This window comes from Arachis ipaensis, chromosome B04 (assembly GCF_000816755.2).
Source record: "Arachis ipaensis cultivar K30076 chromosome B04, Araip1.1, whole genome shotgun sequence".
NCBI lineage: Eukaryota > Viridiplantae > Streptophyta > Magnoliopsida > Fabales > Fabaceae > Arachis > Arachis ipaensis.
The window spans coordinates 718364-741080 of record NC_029788.2 but is presented as its reverse complement, the minus strand read 5'-3'; the positions used below and the strand labels follow the sequence as shown (position 1 = coordinate 741080).

Here is a 22717-nt window from a genome sequence, read left to right as displayed (position 1 = left end):
CCATATACTCTAAAATAATCTTTACTTGTAAGTTTAATTGTTGAATTAAAAACAAATGGGGTCCAAATGGGGGCACTTACATGATTTTGGTCCCTTTGCAAAATCCATGGCCTAAAACCCACATTTATGTGTTCCTTTGATGCAATATAAAATCTAATTCTTCTCTTTTTCTCTCTCAATCTCCACTTCCTGCCGACACTTGTTATATTTACCATTAACTGTTTTTGACATGAGATTAATTATCATGACACTTATGGCAATATATAATTAGAAATTTATGACACTTATGTTGCATATATATCATGTAAATGAAATTTGGAACAACAAAGGTATAAATATTCAAATGCACTTGTAACATATCAATGTCATTCATTTCAGTAATTAATTACATATGAACCAAGAGTGAATTGAGCAACAATTTGATACTGAACTGAGAGAAAAACGAATGGGCTTATACATTACAGAAAATTGAAAAAACAAAAAAGAAAATGAAAAACAATCAATGGACAAGTAAACCTACCCCAGGAACAATTAAAAAAAAATGAAACAAAAAAGCAGAAAAAAACTCTATAAAAGCACTTGATGAAGAAGAAGAATAACAAACTTATTTATATGATTTGACTCAATGGTAGAGCTTTCAGCATTTTTACCTGATGAGCCACATTATCCAGGAACCTTGCATATGATATAACTGCCAAAACCAACATCTTTGTATAGCAGCAATTCCACAATTGGTTGGCCTCTTGAATTGTTTATCTTTCTAATAATAGTAACAACAACAAATTCTTATGATCCTCTAGCTCATTTGTTCTCCAATTAAATCGAAACCTACAAGGAGGAATGACACTCCTTGGAACAATAAGTAGTAGAAGTGCATCCCTTGTGCTGATAACAAGCTCCTAAATGCAGCAGTGAGCAATAAGAATGCAAGTGCAAGCTCTTTCTTGTATATCTTGTTCATTTTCTTTACAGGTTTTATAGCAACACTTTCTTGGCATTCCTTTATTTTGTTAAGATCAGAAAGTCCACTATCAGAAGCTCCTCTGTGCAGTTGTTGGAGACTAATGGCCTTGGATTCCCTTTCTTGGGCCGCTAACAAGTCCGGCTCGGACGACCGGCCAGCCTTTTTGGTAACAATCCATTCATATGAACTTCCTAACTGGAACAAACCGGATACCATGGCATTGAATTTCGTTACAGACATTGTATTCTCAAAGAGCAGATAAGGGACGATGAAGGGAAAGGATTTAGGCGCCGGAAGGATGTTCAAGAAGGACATGAATACAGGAATGTAGCATATAACCCAGATTGGAAGCTCTGCCTCTGGGACAAACATTGTCAAAGGAAGAATAATGCAGAATAATGTGAAGGAATAGAATGGCAGGATTAGCTTTCTGAGCAGAAAGAATAGAAATATTAGGTTTGCTTTCTTCCAAAATGCAATCTGCAACAACAATATCAGATCAAAACAAACATGTTAGAATTGCAGCATGCTATCTGTTAGAATATAATTAGGATCAATTAGTATTATTTAGTATATCTGAATATTTATTATAGAAGATTACGTATTTATTATTACGATTCTCTTAGTACCTATAAATACTTTTCTATATTGTATCATTCTATACAACTTGAATCACACTCAATAATACACGTTTCAGATTACTCTCTCAGTCTCTTGTTTCTAACACTATCCTTCATACTAGTTCAAGATAGTGAAACTACCTTAGAGGTTATAATGGCTGGAAGGCACAAACGAAAGAGCTGCATAGGACCAGAATGCCATCGATGCTGTTGTTTCTTGTAGGCTTCATAAGATTCAGGAAGCTCACAAAGAACCTAAAAATTAAACATAGAAATGTTAAGTATATTTTAAAAGGAGACAAAAAATGAAAATGAAGAGAGAAACAAACACAACTTTTCTGTTTTATATACCTTGACATGATTGAGATAGATAAATTTCCAGCCATTGAGATGGGCCCTGACAGCAATATCCATGTCTTCAACAGTAGTCCTCTCAAGCCAGCCACCAGAGTCTTCAAGAGCTCTTATTCTCCAAACACCAGCGGTTCCATTAAAGCCAAAGAAGTTAAGGAAGACCCCATTGACCTGCTGTTCTACCTCAAAGTGAAAGCATAAATTAATGTTTTGGAGTCTTGTGAGTAAGTTCTCCTCCTTGTTCACAAATGCCCACCTTGCCTGAACCAGTCCCACCTCAGGATTCCCCTTAAAGTATGGCACTGTCTGCTTCAGGAAATCTCGATTTGGTTGGAAATCAGCATCAAAGATTGCAACAAACTCATAATCCTTCACGTAATCACACTTCATTGCAGACTTTAGATTTCCAGCTTTGTATCCAGTTCTAAACAATCTATGGCGGTAGATGATGTTCACACCTCTCTGACTCCACTTTGATACTTCTCCTTTGATCAGCCACTGTATCCCCTCATCGTCTGAGTCATCCAGAACCTGAATCAGCAACCGATCTTTCGGCCAATCCAATTCACACACTGCCGAAATCGATTGCTCATACACCTACGTTTAAAATAACCACCGACAGTTTTTTCTTTTTCAGAAAGTAAAATAAAAAGTGCACAGGAAAAAGAGGAGAAGACATTTTAGTTACCTCTCTCTCATTACACATGGGAATTTGAACCAGTACCATAGGGTATTCAGAGTTAGATCCTTCCAACTCCAAATCCAAATCCAAATCACCTTGAAGATTGGGCCTAATCTTCTTGAGCTTGATCCAGAAGCATCCGAAACAGAGCAGCATTCTATCGAGAGACTGAATCAAAAAGAGAACGACACAGAATGTCGATAGAGACTGAATTGGAGGTGCAATATAAGCAGCCCTGAACTCCAACCAGCTGACGTAAGCGTTATGGAAGAAGCCTTTGATTTCGGAGGTTCGAGGGATGTGCAAATTACTGTTGTGTCCCTGGAAGTAGCGCCAGCCTTTGAAGTGAGCAAGGAGCTCAAAAGACAAGAATGCCAAGGCCATGAGCAAGAAGGTGAGGATGACTCTGAAGAGAATCGTGCCCTTGGAGGACTTGTCCATGGAACGATGAAGGAGTTTCTTCTTGAGAGAAGGAAGCAATGAAGAGAGCGTGTTTCGAAAGCAGGCAGCAGAAGCGAAGGCTCTGTGAGCTCTGAGAAGAAGAAGCCATCGGAATTGCTTGGCATTTTTGGCTCTCTCCTTGCCATGAATTTCCATGGTGACCACAACAGGGACGGTTGGAGGCATTATTGATTAAGAGAAAAGAAAAGAAAATGAAAAAGAGTCCGGCATTTCTCGTATGAATGAATGAATGAATTACTAGCAAGAAACAGAGAGGAGCACACAACGTGCAAGTGTAAAGTATTTCTCACACTCACTCACTCAAACATACAATTAGTGTGGGGTTCATATAACCAGTACACAAACCCACGAATCTTATATACATATATCATATATACTTATAAATTCAAATTTGAATTAATACTCAATTTGGTGACTGAACTTAAATGCGAGCGTCAATTTAGTCCTTGAGGTTTCAATTGTCTCTATTTAGTCCCAAAAGTTTATAAACATGCTTCATATTAGTCCCTGAGACGATTTTGAGTATGAAAACGTTAATGGAGCGCTGCTATAAACTATCAGATGTCACATTAAAACTTATATAATGATGCAATTTTGGTTTTGACATTTAAATAGCTCAAAAACGGCGCTGTATCACTTATTTTGTTAGATAAAATTTTAATAAACACTATTTACAATTTTTTGGATTATTTGAGTGTCAAAACTAAAACGAAATCATTTTACAAAATTTAGTGTAGCATTCGACTGTTCACGACAGTGTTCCGTTAACGTTTGTACGTTGAAAATTGTTTCAAGGACTAACATGAGTTATATTCACAAAGTTTAGGGACTCAATAAAGACAATTGAAACTCTAAGAACTAAATTGAAGCTTACATGCAAGTTTAGGAATCAAATTGAGTATTATCTCTTCAAATTTTATATATCTTACATGATTTTTATATTTCAATCCTAAAATATTTAGGTAAAAGGAATTACCATATGTACTTGTATTTTTTCTGTACTTACTTTAAATTTATTAGTTATTTATTCAAAAATATTATTTGTATACTAAAATTAATCGTTAATATATTTGTGTTTAAATATATGAAGTAACAAAATATATCTAATTATTAATTGTTGGTAAAGAATATATATTGGCTACGATGTGAAAAACGATTGCGGATTATCCAAGAAATATTTCTTTTATTGTTGAAATTACCAATGCAAGGATCTTGAAAGTGGAAGACCTAATCCATGTGGGCATGATTGATTAGTGAAGTAGCTACTACAAGCTAGAATATAAATAAACAAAGAAAGAAACAAACAAAATCTCGTTTATTTTTAACGTTCTAGTAGTAGCATGGATTGGATTGGATACAACAAATTCTCTAGTGTGTGCTCATTAATGAAAAGGCAATAAAATATTAAACTTTTTGTTTTGAAGTCGAAAAGAAAGTAAGCATGATTAGACCTTAATTAATCCTCTCCATCAGTATCAACTATAAGTATCAATAGAAGATAGCAGGCCATGTGAGGATGGCCCTTGAAACATACCCTTGAAGTTAGGAGGTGTTTCCACGCCAAATTGGTTCAGATTTCGAAAAAAAGAAAAGAGAATTGAACCGAATAAATTTTAGTTGGTTCGGATTTATAATTTTTAGTGAGTACATCCGAACCAATTCGAATCAATTAAATTCGAATTGGATCAATTCGAATAATTTAGTATTTAATAAAAAATAAAATTTGTAAAAAAATTAAAAATTATCTAAATACTAAAAATATAAATATGTAATAATAATAATAAATCAATAATTTCAGAATCAATATCCAAACCAATTAAGATCGAATTTGATCGGTAATCCAATTATATTTAATTACCATTAAATTCAGAACTAATATAATCTAGTCAAATTAATATTGGACAAGTAATTGAAATTGACAGTAGACTTGGTTTTGGCTGCTAGTACTCCATTGAAATTGTGGCCACCTAATTAATTAGGAATAGTGTCCACACTCTACAATAAGCCACTGTTAACAAGTTTACATTATGTCATCAAGTTAAGGGAAACTTTATTTGTACACACAAAAAGATACTGGTATTGTACATAGGATATGTAAATGATGATGATGAGAGATAAATTCTACAAATGAATAAAATCAAAATTCTGTAGTCTTGTAAGTTGTCCAAATCTAAGTAAATTAATTACTCGTATATTCAACTAACACAACTCTCAGCCTCAATACATTCAATTCAACTCACGACCATTACTATTTGCATTAACGCGTTCAATTACCTCCTACATTGTTACTGATGACTGAACAGTTGTTTTTATAGTAATAAGTAGAAAATACTCTACCTTGGCCTTTTAAGTGGTTTTATTTATTTATTTTGAGTAATGCTAAGAAAAAAAAAAAAACAACCATAACTTGTCTTATTTAACATTCATTAATTGTCGCAACAATTAATGAATACTAAATAAGACAATTTATGACTATTTTTTGGTTGATTTTCTTTGGTTACCAAACATTTCGATTTATTTTTAGGGGGAGGGAGGATTTAAGTTTTATGAAATAAGTCAAATAACACTTTACTCTCCCTATCATCTATAATTTAACACAAAGCACATTATGTTAGCTCGAATATTAATATATAATAAAGCATCTCAAGTCGTTTCGTTTTTTAGTGATTTCAAGTTTGGACACTATATGAAAACCCCCAAGATCAATATTTTTGGTGTAGGTATATTATTTATGAACAATTTCAGTCACTTCCTTATCAAAAAGTTTTGCAGAGTTCATATGTTAGTTTAATTATAATTGTTTATTTACTGTGTTCCAATAAAAAATAACAAAAAAGAAGAAATGACACTCATAAAGAAAAATGCATGCACATAAGCTGATAATAATTGTTGCATAGGTAAGGAGATATTGTTAGTTCTGCATTATATTGCCCATATATATAGTTCTACAGTCAAGATAAGGATATACCTGCAATATAATGTAGAACGAGGTCTATTTGGTATATATTATGATTGGTGTGAATTATTTAGTACATATTCCATGAGCTATGATCTCCTCCTTGCTTTTTGAATAGTGCCCACAGATCCGATCAAATTTGAGGATGTCTATAGGGTGCATAAGATGTCATCATAATTGAATTAAGCTATAAACATTTTTGCATTTTGCAATAACTGTGGTGATAGAAAAGTCTGGTATTTAATGTTTTTTTTCTTTTCTAACAATGAATTTTATTTTGGATCTGTATTTTATTTTTTTGGTGAATGAGTGCTACAAGTTCTACTGCTCCATGGTAGATAGTTAATTAAAACTTTTTTTTTGGTTTTTATTTTTTAGAATAAAGTATCGTTTTTATCCTTAATATTTGGGGTAAGTCTTAAAGTTGTCCCTAACATTTAAATCGTTCTATTTAAGTCCCTAACGTTTTAAAATTGACTCAAAGTAATCCTGCCATTAGGAATCTGTTAACGAAATTGACGGCGAGACAAAATTAAGACAATTTTGAAACGTTAGGAACTTAAATAGGACGAACACGTTGTGGACAAAAACGATACATACAAATAAATTTTAATTTTATTCTTAAATAATATCAATTTTTTACGGTACATAGTTATTCAATTATTTTTTAATCACATCTAAGTAAATTACACTTAATCACATTAATTTTATCCTAAAGAAATTTATTTTTTTATAATTTTACTTTTAAAAATGTTTACTCATCATAAAATATTTGTAGAATGACTAGTATATAAACTTGTGGGGAAAAATGATACATATACAATAAAGTAATGTGATTCTAAGGAATGAATTTAATTGAGTTGAGATTTGGGTTCAGTAACCAAGGCATGGAGTCACGTGTGAAACTTTTGGTCACTTGAAGAGATTGCTTTGTGATCACCGAATAACTTCCGTCAAATCTTTGGGCCACTTGTTCCTTATTTTATTAGATCATGGGCTTTAAAAAGATTTGGGCCTCTTTGGATTTCTTTCTTTCTTTAACATCAGCCACTTGATTTAATTAATTTTGCACAAGACTGAATGATCAAATTGGACTTGTATTGACTGGCCCAATAGAAAATTAATTTTCCTTTTTGCACACTAACAAAAACATCAAACAAACTATTGAAAATAATTTAAACACTTAACAATATTTTAATAATTTTTTAAATTATATTTTAATAATGTTTGTTCATCATTTCAGTTTTTCAAACTCAATAATTTGTAAGTGTCGTTTGACTTTTCTATAATTAAAAAATGTTTCTTTCTGTCAAAAAAAATTTATTATGACTATATTGTTATATTTAGTTTGAATTTAACTTCAAAAGTTGTACTTAGTGTGATGTTTGTTGCCTTCACTTTGTAGATAACCTTAATACTGCATCATTTATATCATAAAAGAGGTCTGTTCTTACATAAATAGCTAAGTGTTATATTTTTTATTTAGATTCAACTCAAGTTAATTATTATGTTTATAGTGTTGTCTTTTATGTAATAGAAGAAATAATGAAACAAGTTAAAATATATTATATTAGTAATTAATTATCTTTGTATGGCCAACCAATGAAATGCAATTGTAATGATTTGTGTTTAAACTCAAATCTTTTTAAGTCTTTTTTTTTTTGAAGCTTCATTCATTTTGTATCAAATATATATAATGAATTGGTTATTGAGAATAGCATGAATTTTGAATTTAGTGTGGGACATTAATTTTCATGATTTTTTGTTATAAAAACGGAACATTTATAATTTTCAACTTCTTATGATTATACAAAAAATCACTCAGTGTATTATATATTTTGATATATATGTATGAAGTGAATTAACTTAAATAGCGTGTGATAGCCAATGAGTAATAGCTCAAATAGCATAATCTCTCCATACTCAATTAAGAGGTTGCGGGTTCGAGTCTCCTATCTTTAATAAAAAAAAAAATAGCGTGTGATAAAAAATTAACAGTAAAATGGTCTCAAATTTTTTGAAAATATTTTATTGCTATTTTATGGTTTTAATTAATATATCTTTATATATAAACATTGATATCTATTAAATTTGTAAATTTTTTATATGAAAATTGTGAAGCATTTTAGGTAATTGTTTTGTAAAAAAGGACAATTTAAATTTAAATAATAATATTTGTTAAAATATATTGCTCTTTCGTTAAAAGATTATTAATTAAGCAGATATTATTTACTTTCAATTAGAAGTCACTAAAAAAACTATTAAATAATCAAATTAAACATTAATATAATAAAAAAATTAAGAAATTACGGGTTCGAATCTCTCTATTTTTGATAAAAAAATAATAAAAAAATTAACTAATTAATTTATCTATATACTAAATAAATTAATTTTTCTCCCAAATATGTAGTAATCTTTTTTGTAAACAAATAATTTATAAATACGATAAAGTAAATTATGTACATGTCTCGCACAAAGTGCGAACTCTACCCTAGTATTAATATATAATAAAGCATCTCATTGCTAATATACTATTATTTATATTAGCTAAAATTAAGGTTATCAATAAATATTTCAAACTGCGATTCAATAACAAAATATTTATATTTACAAAACCTTATAAATAATAGGTAATTGAGTGACATAGTTTCAGTAATGTAAATATATATAACTATATGCTTGTACAAAACATTTCCATAGTGATAACAGAACTTAAAAATTAAATCCATGACCAATTAAACAGTGCATAAAAATAAGTAGCTGAAATATATGTTGATAGTTGTGGATACACAATAGTGCAAGCCTTTAGCCTTTTGGGTATTTTTAGTCATAGATTTGAATGGGCTTAATGGCCTAATTAGAGGCCCAAAGAGGCCCGTAAGAAACAATCAAGAGTAGAGGAGAGGAGAGATTTCTAAGAGAACAACGCAGAAGAGTAACTGCAGAAGAAACAAAGTATTAGGTATCGCAATAACAATCGGAGAATGGCAAGTGCAGGTGGAGCGGCACCGTTTTGGAGGGCGGCTGGGATGACTTACATAACGTACTCAAACATATGCGCAAATCTGGTGAGGAACTGCCTCAAGGAACCCTTCAAGGCCGAAGCCATCTCCCGCGAGAGGGTTCATTTCTCCCTCTCCAAGTGGGTTGATGGCAAGCCCGAAAAGCCGAGTAAGCTCTCATTCTCCTCCTTCTTCTTATTAATTAGATCTGCTTATAATCAATTTCTGCCATCCAATCTCCCATTGTAAGTATGTTAGCCCTAATTCACTCCCCAACCCTAACTATCATGTCCTAACTTTTGTTTCTTCACAATTATACTGTCTGTTGGTATTATTAAGCCGATTTGTTTCGTATGGGTTGGATTTTGATCAAAGTGTTATGTTGTTGTTTCTTTCTTTTTTTTCAATCAGCTGTTCGTTCAGATCCTACAGAGCATTGATCCGTAGCTATTGGAAAGCTTTGTAGCTGCAATTATATGTCATTTTGAACCTAGCTGTTTTGTTTTATTTGCATGCTTGATCTTGTAATAATTCGAGTTTGAACTTCTGATTTGGATCCATTTTACTTTCATCTTCTGTTTCAGCGGTCATGATATGAAAATACTTTTCAACTAAATTTAAGTTGAGTTTTTATCTGAAATAATATTACTTCTCCTTTGTAAATCCATGTTTGTAAGCGTGCCATTTATCCCATGAATGATTTCTGAGGATGCAGCAACTTATAAGGCTACGCTAGAAATCGTGCAAACAAGTAACTATTTATAGGGTAAATTATACACGTCTCTTGAATCGTCCCTTGTTTGCAAGAGATGCTAATAATTTTATGGAGTGTCATGTAATTTTAATTGAAGGAAATATTAGTATATTTTTTTATAAACTGGTGGTGCTATTGATGATTTTGTTTAATCATAAGTGAGGTAATTGTAATTTATCCAATTCCAATAGTTCATTCATTTGTTGATGATGGATATGGGAATCTATGTTTTGTCATAAAGAAAGTATACGAAAGTTTACATTTGGTAAAATGGCAAAGGTGATTAAGAGATAAGAGGGTCTAAATCCTAGTGAGGATGTCTGTGGTTGACTTTGTCCTTGAGAAGCGCCTAAAATGGAAGCATTGTTGGCTGCCAAATCGGGGTTACTAGAACAACCTGACTATGTTGATTGTTGAACGGGTCATTGGGCGAAGGTTGTGGTAAACACCTGCCAAATGCTTCATTATTTTGTGGTAGAAAATAACAATATAATTCTAAACCAAGAAAAAATAAAATATGTCCCCCATGGAAACAAAGATAAAAAATTGTTGGTAATAACTACAATAATAGAACGCAGGTCCATCATCATTAGTTAACACAAAATAGATTTATTTAATTTTCTTTTTAAATTGAAAGAAATAAGAGAATCATGAGGTTTCTAATCAGTTTGGGGACAACAGATAAGGAAATATACGTAGAAAATAGAAGAGTTGAAGGAAAAGCCAGCTAGGTTATGTCCAATGATGAAGTGGACTAATATTGATTATGTTGTGTCACTTACTGACTATAAGAGAAATTATTATTATTTGTTTTGCTCTGCAATTGCCATTTATATATTCAGCTTAGCGATAATAATATCCTCATAGGGGGGAAAAACATTCAGATACAAACAATGTGAGTAAATTTAGTAAGTTTACAACTGCAAACCAAAGGTATACAGTAATGAGAATATCCAACAAGGCACTGGCCTTAACAGTGGAAGTGGTGTTTCTTAATTCTTAGCCATGCCTTCTTGTCACCTCACACTAAGAATAATTCATATCAAATTACCTACCATGTGCAATGAAAAGTTTGCGTTATTTTTCTAAAAGAATTAGAGAACGAGGTATTCCCCCAAAAAAATTCTTCTATGAACTAATTTTATAACTCGTCTCCTCTTTTTGGTAATCCAAGTTTTTTACTACTATTTTGAAGGGATTTATTTTTTTTAATCAAGTGAAGAGTATATTAAAATTAATCTTTTTCTCTTCCCTTAAAAATATACAGAATTGCCAACGAGTAATATCTCAAATGGTATAGTCTCTCCATACTCAATTAAGAGGTTGCGGGATTTGAGTCTCATATTTTTGGTAAAAAAAAAAAAAGAATATACAGAATTTGACGCACACATGTTGATATGGTAAGCATTGTCTGAAGTCTATATGGTCAAATCCAGCTAGGCAAAACGCAAAGAAATGAAACAGAAAAAGTGCAAATCCATTGTTCTTTTTCTTCGTATTAAACTTCAAGATATCTCAGATCAATGGTAAATCTATAAGACATGAATGAAAATCTCATGTCAATTATTTTGACATTTCTAAATACCCATCTCTACATTTTAGGCAAGAAACCAGCCACTATACAATATGGACCATATTATTTACCACCACGTTAAAATTTTGCATGATTTGTTATCCAATATCTCATTTACCAAAACATTTGTTTCCCACCAACTCTCGTTGCAAAGGATGCATCATTTACAGGTAAAACAAATATGAGAAAAACTGCTCCTACAAGCAAGTTCATAGTTGAATTAGTTGGAGGAAAAAAATAATATAATATTTTTATTAAAAAAAAGAAAAGAAAAGTAGAAGAAGTAAAAAAAAAAAACAGTTAAGATTGGAGAGAGAGAGAAGGAAGGAGGCGTAGTATTGTTGGCGTTGCTGGCTGGCTCTGCATTCACTTTCTCTCTCCAAGCAACACCGCTTTCCTTGGGATCTTTTCTTCTTCTTCTTCTTCTTCTTCTTTTCTATCTCTACTGTTCTTCACGCAACTCACGCGCTCACACTTGAGCTTGCATGCTGCATTCTGCCCCCGTAACAATCACTGTCTCTAAGATTTGCGCGTGGATCTAATAGTTTTTTTGTTCTGCCAATTTCTGAACCCTAATTTTGCTGATCTCGTGTCTCCGAGCTCGCTGCTTATGGCGACGGGCAAGACGTCACGGTCAAGAAGCATCAACGCCACTGTCAAGGAGAACGGACCTAAGCTCGAGGAAGGTCTCCATCCTTTCAAGTCTGACAAGTTCGATGCAGAGGGCTATGTCCAGTCTAAGTGTTCCCTCAGCGACAAGGTAAACTTTCATTATCGTGCTTCAATTTTCTTCGCTTTTTTATCATTTTTTGTTATCGGTAAATCGGAAATTAGAATTTCTATGATTCGTTTCGATGCTATTTAGTCTTGGCTTTGGAAGCTGTAGTAGATTTTATCTTAGTTGGGATTGTGTTTTGCCAATTCGGCACTCAGATTCTAGTTGTACCTGTGGTTGACCGATTATAGCTGTAATTTTGACCATTTGTTATAACGCCTTTGCGATTTTTGGTACTGGGGACGAATTGCTGGGATGATGATGTAGGAGTAAATGTGGGAAGATGTAATTCAATTTTCCGAGCCGTGATCGGAATTTATCAAACTAGGAGGTAGTTAAATGGTAACAATATGATTCTTTCATCGTTTGAATGCCAAAAACATTTGAAGAAATGAAAGAAAACTAGATTTATTGATAGTGTTAATAGAAGCAGCACACGTGTTCTTATATAGGCTTCAGTATTTGTTAGGATAAAGGTGGCAAACAATAATGTTAGCATGCTTGTAGCCAACTCTCCATTTTCTCCCCAAATGGAGGGACAGTTGATTTCTTCCATAATGCTAATGAATAATTTATTTTTATTTTTCCTGAAATCCCTTGCCTCGGTTTCATTCGGTTTCTTGGACAAGGGAGTAAACTATCCGCCAACTTCTCCTTACACTAATTCATGTTATAAATAAATATATTCAATTATCCTATTTCTTATATACTTTTGGAAAAAGTTTAAAACAAATAGGATGAAGTGCCCTGGAAACTTTGCAAATAATTCATCTTTCCTGGCTCGAGGTGTTGGTCTCATGTCACTACTATCGCATTATGTGATAATACTTGTAGCAATATTTCAACTGGTTAGACACAAAGTCTAGCATCTCATTTTTCTAAATTTTTTCCCCACGATTTTGGCAACCCCATTTTTAGATTGCGGTTTTTTAAATCTATATGAGAGCTCATCCTGAAAGTTTGGCAGCTATGAGCCTAAGACAAGATGGCACTAATAACGTCTAGGCAGTTAGGCACCAGCTGATATGGGACTCACAGTTAGCCAATCTTGTTTGACACTTGTTCCTCACTTTCTCTTAAGCAAGAATGTAAGAGATCGAGTTTAAATTCGTGAATTTTAACATAAATCAACACGGATAAAGTCAAATTAGTTATAGTCGAATAAACTCTAGATAGTGGTTGTCTAGACCAAACACAAAAGTGTCAATTGTTTTCTATTGGTTATTAAGTCCTTATAATGAACGAAAAGGGAGACGTTATATCAGTTTTCCTACCTTTATTATGGTTTATTCAATCAGAGATGTGTCTTCTTTACACTATTGAGGGTCTATATAGGTCTCTTGTAGTTGCAAAATAGTTTTGTTGGATCATAGCATATTAAATTTGTCGAAGAACAGAAGTAGTGCCCCCAGTGATGATCACTCAGTTTGTTGGGCTCTTTTTTGCTTCCATTTAGTGATATTGCAGTGTAACCATTTGTTGCCTTATTGGCTGTAACTTGTTTCCAACATCTTAGAGAGTTTGTATGTTCTTTCATTTAATTTTCCTAATCAATTATGATAATGTCATCTTTGTTATTCAGGAAATAAAACAATTATGCACATATCTAGTGGATTTGAAAAGAGCTTCTGCCGAGGAGATGCGTCGAAGTGTCTATGCTAACTATGCAGCCTTCATACGGTTAGTTATAATTCATAAACATTCAACCAAATACACAAATATTAAAAAAAATTAAAATAGAGCTGTAATAAAATCATTTTTTTATATAAATAAAATTAGGTCGTGATATTAAAAAGGAAGGAAGAAAACATTTTCGTGTTATTTAACTGATTTATCACTGGTCTTGTTTAAATTTTTGCAATGTGTAATACATTACAGAACATCTAAGGAGATATCAGATTTAGAGGGGGAGCTTTCATCTATCAGAAACCTGCTGTCTACACAAGCTGCCTTGATACATGGTTTAGCTGAGGGAGTTAACATTGACTCATTGTCTATCTCCAATTCTAATGGTTTTTCTGAAAATGCTTTATCAAATTCTGAAGATAGGGAGACATCAGACCTGGACAAATGGCTAGTTGAGTTTCCTGATCTTTTGGATGTTCTATTGGCTGAAAAGCGTGTTGATGAAGCTTTGGCTGCCCTTGATGAAGGAGATCGTATATATTCTGAGGCAAAAAAGATGAAATCTCTCAGTCCATCTTTACTTTTGTCTCTACAGAATTCCATTAACAAACGTAGGCAGAAATTAGCTGATCAGCTTGCTGAAGCTGCTTGTCAGCCTTCCACTCGTGGGGCTGAACTTCGTGCATCAATTTCAGCCCTTAAAAGGCTTGGAGATGGTCCCAATGCTCACAGCTTGTTGCTTAATGCCCATCTGCAACGATATCAGTATAACATGCAAAGTCTTCGCCCATCAAGCACCTCATATGGAGGAGCATATACTGCTGCTCTTGCACAACTGGTATTTTCTGCAATAGCACAAGCTGCAAGTGATTCATTGGCCATTTTTGGTGAGGAGCCGGCTTATACTTCTGAACTTGTGATGTGGGCTACGAAGCAAACAGAGGCATTTGCTCTTCTGGTGAAAAGGCATGCATTAGCTTCGTCAGCAGCTGCTGGTGGTTTAAGAGCTGCTGCGGAGTGTGTTCAAATAGCATTGGGTCATTGCTCATTGTTGGAGGCACGTGGCCTGGCTCTTTGTCCTGTGCTTTTGAAACTTTTTAGGCCTAGTGTGGAACAAGCATTAGATGCTAATCTGAAACGAATTCAGGAGAGCACTGCTGCTTTGGCAGCCGCTGATGATTGGGTACTCACAAACCCTCCATCTAATCGTCAGACTGGAAGACCTTCAAGCATATCAATGAATAATATAACAACATTTCAACATAAACTTACAAGTAGTGCTCATCGCTTCAATTTGATGGTCCAGGTGAGAATCTAGCTTTGACTAGGTAATGTTTTTTACATGGAATGAATGTTAATTCAAAATAAGGATGTAGCATTGGTTGGAACTGTGTAAATTGATGTTCTAAGCTAAACGCAGATATTTGTTTATATGATTCTCAATCTGAATCTTTTCTTGAAAATTGAATCTTTTCATGATTCTCTCAGTTCTGTCTCAACGGCATGCTGAACCTTCTCTTTGACGAGATCGAGTAAATAATTGTCTTTTTACTGGAATACACACATCCCCGGCATATTTTAATTCATTTTAACTCTCTTTATGTTCTCTTCTCTCCTTGTTTCTCTTTCTTTTCCTTTTTTGAAAGAACTCCCTGCATGTTTTCTTGTGTATCAATCACTTCATGCTGGATGTTTATGCTTATACAGGACTTCTTTGAGGATGTAGGACCACTGCTTAGTATGCAGTTGGGAGGTCAAGCTTTGGAAGGGTTGTTTCAAGTGTTTAACTCTTATATCAGCATGCTCATAAAAGCATTACCTATATCAATGGAGGAAGAAGTAAGCTTTGAAGAATCTGGAAACAAACTTGTTCGAATTGCTGAGACTGAAGCCCAGCAGATTGCGTTGCTTGCTAATGCTTCATTACTAGCAGATGAACTACTTCCGCGTGCAGCCATGAAACTATCTCCCATAAATCAGTCTGCTTACAAGGATGATAATAGGAGAAGAATCTCTGACAGGCAAAATCGTCATCCTGAACAAAGAGAATGGAGGAGACGACTTGTTAGTTCCGTTGACAGATTAAAAGATACATTCTGTCGTCAACATGCTTTGGACCTCATTTTTGCAGAGGATGGTGATAGTCATCTCACAGCCAATATGTATATAAATATGGATGGAAATGCAGATGAAATTGAATGGCTTCCATCTTTGATTTTTCAGGTATTTTGAAAATACAATATTTGAATCTGATACTACCTTCATGAGATTATATTTTGAAAAGTTTTCTGCCTCATATGGTTCTTAGAGTGGAATGTTGCTTTTCTTTGTTGGCTTTGTTCTGCATGAGATGTATTTGTAATGTCTTAGATTCTGATTCAGTGGCCTCATGGCTGTATCCTGCTTGAAATTGTTTAGTATCTAAGCTTCTTCCGTTTTCTTAGGTGGTTATGATCATTTTTTTATCCGAATGGCTCATGTAATTTAAAATCTTTCCCAATTCATTTCCATAGATGCTAAATTGCTAACTTCAACTTGATTTTTATTTTGATTTTCAAACTGATTACTCACTAGTTCTTACTTTCGAATCTCATAGACAGCCATCTTCTATACCTATGAGTTGGACATTGGATTTGAAAGAGCTATTATTCTTTGAAACTGTTATGACATATTTATTTGTTACTAGATTTCTTTTATCTTTTTCTATGAATGATATTCTTTACAAACTTTTTAACTTCTGCATATATGATTGAAGATCTGATCAGGCTCTTTTGTTATTGTCCAGGAACTTTTCATAAAACTGAACAGAATGTCCAATTTCGCAGCAGATATGTTTGTAGGGAGGGAAAGATTCGCGACATTGCTCTTGATGAGACTTACAGAAACTGTTATTTTGTGGCTTTCAGAAGACCAAAGCTTTTGGGATGATATTGAAGATGGGCCAAGGCCTTTGGGTCCTCTTGGTCTCCAACAGGTATGGAATCAGGATTGGTTGCTTATTTTGTGGATGAATATTCATTGATGAAGTGATTAACTAATCATTAAAAATACATATTGCAAACTGGACAGGAATTGATGCTTTATATAAAAATATGGTCGGTTGAGTTTTTTATGGCAATTCTTGTATAGTTGTATCACCTAATGATAAAGTTCTTGCCTTCTGTTCTAAACCATTGCTATCATGAGAAAAATATTTTTGACTACCATATTCTTTCATTGAACTAAACTACAGTAAGCCAATAGCAACTATGGAATATATCAAAACTAACCAAATTCAATGGCTGAAAATTAGCTGCAACAGAATGAGCACGATTCATTACTGCTGATTATATGCTGCTTCTGTTTCAAAGCTATTTTGTTGTCGTAAAGAATGTACATTGAGCTGTGCATTTATTTCTGACATTGTTGTTCTTAGAATCCTTGGAAGTGTATGCTTGCAATATGATGTAATGGTTTATTGACATCGAATAATATTACATTTTGGGTGCTTTGTGCAGTTCTATTTGGATATGAAGTTTGTGGTATGTTTTGCCTCCCAAGGTCGGTATTTGTCAAGGAATCTGCAACGAACTGTCAATGAGATTATAACCAAAGCAATGGCAGCATTTTCGGCAACAGGGATGGATCCATATAGGTAGGCTACTCCTACGGGTCATTTGAATGTTTTGTTTTCTATTTTCCCTCCCATTGATAGTTGTGCCGTTTAAGGCATTGGCTCTGCTTCTTATTTTCGATTCATACATATCTCCTTTGTTGGCAGCGAATTGCCTGAAGACGAATGGTTTAACGAAATATGTCAAGATGCTATGGAGAGGCTAAGTGGAAAACCAAAAGAAATAAACGGTGAGAGAGATCTTAACAGTCCAACCGCTTCAGTCTCGGCTCAATCCATTTCATCTGTCAGATCCCATAGTAGCTCGTAATGAATAGTTTCATTCATCCTTGTCCCTTGTATATTACGACACACACTCCTTTTTTTCATTAAGGAATTTCTGCCATATTTCTGTACTCCCATAAGATTTTTCTCTTTGCTCTTCTGATGCTTTCCCTTTTTCTTTTAGTAAGTTTTCCCGTCGTTCATGTCTTAATTTCGTGGGAGATGGGGATGTAACCCTGCATTTCTGTAGATTTAAGTTTTTAATAGTCAGGTATTCCTAAAAATTCAGGTTGTCCTTTGATTTGTAAATGTTGATTTGATTATTTGTTTCTTATTCTCATATATTATTCTTTTCAAGCAAGCTTTCTCCAAATTTCTAAGTTCGATTTGCTTGGATGACACAGTATGTAGACCTGCATTGACCATTTCATTTGTTTTCTTTGAAAAATATACTCACGGGAACTCAATTTCTCTTTCTGGTTACTAAGATACAAATTATAAAATCTCTTACAAGGAAGTTTCTTCATCTTTTCATTTCATTTTTCTTTTCAGATTCAACGGTTGTTTTATTGCTGCTTCATTTATATGGGTAATTTTATTTATTATTGACATTAGGTCATAGCTACATTAATATCATATTGAATTAATGAAAAACTAGGCATATAGGTGCATACATATACCGCAGTAACCATAAACAGTTAGTTTATCAAAAAGAATAAAAATGCCAAGTACTTTACACTCCATAACATACATTAAATAATTTCTTGCCCAACTAATCCATTCCAAATAGGTTAACTAACAAAGACGATGGTTATGTTTCATCATTTCATGTTAATTTAATCAATTATTAAAAGATATTCACATAATTCAACAATCGGGCAACCCATAAAAATGGCTAAGTGATATACCTTGTCTAAGATGTAAAATAATGTGGACTTCACCACAATTATAAATAGTTAAATGTGCTATAATATGGGGAAAGTACTCCAAATTTACATCGTAACTCCTATCATTTTCAGCAGGTGATGTATCACATCCTTAGTGGAGAATACCTCATCCCCATGAAAAGTAGGTTGACAGATTACGCGGAAATAAATGAAATATGAATTAGGTCATTTGTAAACCAACTTCCTAAGCAACCTCATCAAATATATTGTAGTATGACTGCAGAAAATATAAACCAGGTAGGTCCATTCTGTTCTGAAAAGCACTGGAAACGTTGTCAGTGGCAAATGTCCAATAACCTAAATTGTTAGTTGAATCATGAAGATACTCGTTAAGTAAACTGTGTCTCACTGAGTAGGAATTAAATGGTAAAACTTAATCAGCACTTCTGGTATGATCCCTCATTAAAATGGATTTGAAATTTTCCATTTCCATGCAAAAACTTGAAGCTCGTTCATAGTAAGTAGGGTCAGAACAACCAGTAAATTATCCTCTAGATTTATTCTTAAACCTATTAGTTCTCAGGAATTTAAATCTGGAACCATACTATATTTTGACAATATATTCAATTGCTTAATGAGAAACTTGGGTTCCCTATAATTCAATGGCTGCTTCACTTGATAATCAAAAGAATTTCGAAGCTAGATGGTAGTCTTCCCAAGAAAACAAAAAATTTACCTGCAACAATATGGCAGCAGCAGTACCGAACCTCCCATTATCAAATAAAAGCTTGTCCTATTGAAGTCCTGTATAAATCAGACAACATATAACTCCCCAAATTTCTTGAATAGCTCTCAATAGCTTGAATTTCAAAGCATCAATATCAATGCTCTGATCAAATGGAGTGATGACGTATTCAGTTGCTAAAAAAGGCCATGAATGAGGTTTGATGACAATAGTAATGATGGCAGAAGAGGAAGCATGATTAGCCATGATGGATTCAGTTTCAGATGAAACTAAAGAGGCTAAAAATGTGGTGTAATGACAATGTGATAGCTTAAGGGGGGGAAGCATGACTATTGGTGTGACCTTATTTCTCCGTATCCTAGAGAATTTGTGCCATGAAATTAAAGCATCAGTGTAAGATATGATGTCAAATAAGCAACAAATGATCCTATAATTGGAAAGTTGTTAGCTTCATGCTTTTTGGATAAGCATTCCTAGCATCAATGAACATAGAATATATATGACAGCAAAGCACACAGTTCAAACAAAATTAAGACACATGCATCAGCTCTACAAATGACAATGTCATCTAAACAACTAGAAAAGTAATATAGAACCAACACATGCTGTAAAGAGATGCATGTCTGATGAGTATAACAGCCAAATGTATGTATATGATGCCACAGTGCATTCATTCACATGAGCAGGGATGCTAATGGTGATGACTTGATAATCAATGGATGCATGTAACAGCTGCAAGATGCATCCTATCATGTAGAAACATGTCTTGGATCATAAAGAACAGAGTACATCCCCTTCAAGCTATTGATAAGTCATATTTGTTGGTGGAGTTCCGTTGGCACCAGGAACAGCAAGTGGTACATTGCCATCTTTTCTCTTTCCAAATGGATTCTTTGAATATCTTCTAAGAAGTCAAGGAATCTACAAAGAACTCCACACCTAAAGCACAGAATGAAAAGGTCCAAGTAATTTATACCAAATCGGATGCAAATGCTGACATATTTTTCTAATGTTAAGAGATAATTACAGGAAACTTCCATGAGAACAAAAAAATTAAAAGAACCCATAGTTGAGGACCATCGTTGATGCATGGTTTCAGACCAAATAAAGCCATGCCTGGTACATTGAAAAAATTGCAGCAACTTTAACCAATTTTTATAGCAATACCGAAATTCCCAACCCCAAATGTTTGATCAATTTTGAAGAGTTCAACATGCCCGAAATAAATATCTTGACAGATTAAAAAAAATTCAGCCCCTTGAGAACATAAAAAAGGATATTGTATTCGCATGCCAACTGAACCAGAACTTGGGATAACAGCTCCCTGCAAATTATGGTGTACATTGGTAGCACTATTCACATCCTGCAACATTTCGGTTATTGGATATAAGCCGAGGATAAATCATTTCAATGAAAATAACACAGATAGTGAACTAACAATTATAAGTTTATATTTATTCAACTATAGAAGCTACAAAGAAGATCAAAAGGTTACTGACTTCAAACTCAATGAAGCAAACAGTATGCCTCTCCTGTCTTAAAATCTTCATTTGCTTAAAACCAGGTTGTCTGCATCACAAATTCATGTTGAAACACCATTTCTGTATTTGAGAGAGCATAGAAAGCAGCATTTAAACTAGCCAGTACCAACAGATAAGATCTACTTACGCACTGAAAAGGCCCCTCACTTCTTCCTCATTAATGTTCTCTCCCAAGTTCCCAATAAACAGGGTGTTGCAAGGAGGGTTATCTTTTGTGTTCTGTACAGAAGAACAAAAGCCCGACACAATACATTTATTAATCATCTATAGACAACATTAAAGGAGATATTAAGAAACTTAATTACTGAGGGGAAAGATCAACGCAACTGACAAAATAAACACCAAAAACACCGTGTCTATTGGCAAGCATACAATAAAACAAGATCATGACAAGATTTATCTTGTGTTCAAAATAGAATAGCTTACCATCAAAAGCTTTATGTGTGAGCCTTTGAAAAATGAGAATTTCATTTTAAAAAAATGAATATGAACAAAACATGTTTTCGTTAGCGAGCTTATAAGAATTAAATTATAATGGTTTGTCTGTAAGCATTGTTTACCATAGAACAATGCAGAGCTATCTGATCCATGTAGTATAACGCAGCATTGTTCTAATCAAAACAATAACCTCTGTGACACTATCTTAAATCTATGGACCAAATAATAAAGCAAGGTAAAGAAATTTCATGCGAAGGCATTTAAAGAGCATGGTTTGCAGAATATTTCAAATATCTTCCCTTACGTTGTTAGTATCACAAGATAAGGAGTAAGGACATAATCATATATGGTGAAATCAGGTGAAAGCAACACACAATTTATTACCTGAACTGGAACATAACTGCTAGGCGCTGCTATTGGAGCAGGAGCAGGCATTGGCACTGGCGCAACGGGGTAGCCTCCATATGGATCATATGGAGGAGGCGGCGGTGGAGCCATGTACCTAATCAGGAAATACAGATAAACTGTCACGACTTGCAAACTAAGACCAACCATACTGGATTTAGTGAGTTATAGGAAGAGGCATGCAAAAGAAAATCCCTATCTTCTTATTACAGCTTTGACTCTGGACTTTTTAGTATTTTACAGAAAAATAAAAAAACGTTTTTGGAAAAACATAGTGTTTACCCATGTGGTCCCCAAACGGGTGGTGGTGGAGGATGGAAAGGGGAAGGACTTGTATAACCAGTGTGCGTATAATCCCCAGCTGTCCGCAATCGCTTACTCTGGTCAAACGCACCCGCATCAGCCCCTATTCCTTACAAAGAAATCAAGATAAGTAGGCTGAAAAAAGAGAATAACAGTAGCAGCATAGCAAGCACTAGTAGGTAAAAATGCCCTGGTCCCTGCTCAGTCCTAACACATTCACAAATTTCCACACACCACTCATTTTCATCACATACCATAGCAAGAACAACACATCAAACAGTTAAAATTTCAGGATTCTTGCTTGTAGCAGCAATCAGTTTCAGTCAAGATAACACATTTCATAAATGCAGCTAGAAAGTGAAAGAAAAAGAGAGGACCTCTCTTGACGAAGAGGTTCTTCTTGGCCATCTCGGTGTGGAGGACGGACTTGGTGTCGGGATCGAAGAGCATGTCCTGAAGGATGTCCTTGGCGGCAATTGCTTGGTGGGCGGTGGAGAAGAGTGCGAAGCCCATGGGCTTTTCGGCCTTGAAATTCAGCTGAGACGCTTCGAATCCGGGAAGCCACCGCATCAGATTCAGTAGCTCCCTCTCCTTCACGTCCTCCGGAAGCCCTGTGATGAATATCGTTCGAACCTAACCCAACGCACAAATCACTTTCCCATTTTTCAAGCAAGAAAGTTGTAAGAAGGTGAAAAGGAGAGCTACCTCTTCGGCGGGGTGGGGAGGAGCAGGGGGAGCAGGTGCGGCGGCAGG

General features: G+C 34.2%; 4 protein-coding genes across 5 annotated transcripts; 2 read left to right on the top strand and 2 right to left on the bottom strand.

The window, feature by feature from the left end:
* LOC107638363 (probable xyloglucan glycosyltransferase 5) lies at nt 345–3415 on the bottom strand. Its single transcript, XM_016341602.2, has 4 exons — nt 2627–3415; nt 1936–2535; nt 1726–1839; nt 345–1444 (listed from the first exon to the last, which is right to left on the bottom strand). The coding sequence occupies exons 1-4, from the start codon at nt 3245–3247 to the stop codon at nt 797–799; spliced, it is 1983 nt and encodes a 660-aa protein (XP_016197088.1). The 5' UTR covers nt 3248–3415; the 3' UTR covers nt 345–796.
* LOC107638364 (ATP synthase subunit epsilon, mitochondrial) lies at nt 8872–9703 on the top strand. The gene is made up of 2 exons (XM_016341603.2): nt 8872–9209; nt 9452–9703. The coding sequence occupies exons 1-2, from the start codon at nt 9023–9025 to the stop codon at nt 9478–9480; spliced, it is 216 nt and encodes a 71-aa protein (XP_016197089.1). The 5' UTR covers nt 8872–9022; the 3' UTR covers nt 9481–9703.
* On the top strand, nt 11697–18018 carry LOC107638365 (exocyst complex component EXO84B). The gene is made up of 7 exons (XM_016341604.2): nt 11697–12127; nt 13725–13822; nt 14021–15074; nt 15476–15991; nt 16554–16742; nt 17266–17402; nt 17529–18018. The coding sequence occupies exons 1-7, from the start codon at nt 11978–11980 to the stop codon at nt 17689–17691; spliced, it is 2307 nt and encodes a 768-aa protein (XP_016197090.1). The 5' UTR covers nt 11697–11977; the 3' UTR covers nt 17692–18018.
* LOC107638366 (U1 small nuclear ribonucleoprotein A) lies at nt 18567–22717 on the bottom strand (the record flags this gene model as incomplete). 2 transcript variants are annotated; one of them, XM_021120308.1, is given in 9 exon segments in its annotated part: nt 18567–18940; nt 19269–20178; nt 20558–20640; nt 20777–20846; nt 20946–21037; nt 21641–21758; nt 21944–22067; nt 22342–22597; nt 22670–22717. In XM_021120308.1, coding segments are annotated over 8 exon segments (891 nt in total), but the record flags the coding sequence as incomplete, so codon positions are not given.

Excerpts from the sequence above, each read along its gene's own strand:
- LOC107638363 (XM_016341602.2), bottom strand. The coding sequence starts at position 3,247 with ATGCCTCCAACCGTCCCTGTTGTGGTCACCATGGAAATTCATGGCAAG. Across the intron at positions 2,536-2,626 it reads CCATGTGTAATGAGAGAGAG|GTGTATGAGCAATCGATTTC; the intron begins GTAACTAAAATG and ends TTTTAAACGTAG. Across the intron at positions 1,840-1,935 it reads TCTATCTCAATCATGTCAAG|GTTCTTTGTGAGCTTCCTGA; the intron begins GTATATAAAACA and ends TTTAATTTTTAG.
- LOC107638365 (XM_016341604.2), top strand. The coding sequence starts at position 11,978 with ATGGCGACGGGCAAGACGTCACGGTCAAGAAGCATCAACGCCACTGTC. Across the intron at positions 15,075-15,475 it reads GCTTCAATTTGATGGTCCAG|GACTTCTTTGAGGATGTAGG; the intron begins GTGAGAATCTAG and ends ATGCTTATACAG. Across the intron at positions 17,403-17,528 it reads ACAGGGATGGATCCATATAG|CGAATTGCCTGAAGACGAAT; the intron begins GTAGGCTACTCC and ends CTTTGTTGGCAG.
- LOC107638364 (XM_016341603.2), top strand. The coding sequence starts at position 9,023 with ATGGCAAGTGCAGGTGGAGCGGCACCGTTTTGGAGGGCGGCTGGGATG. Across the intron at positions 9,210-9,451 it reads TGGCAAGCCCGAAAAGCCGA|CTGTTCGTTCAGATCCTACA; the intron begins GTAAGCTCTCAT and ends TTTTTCAATCAG.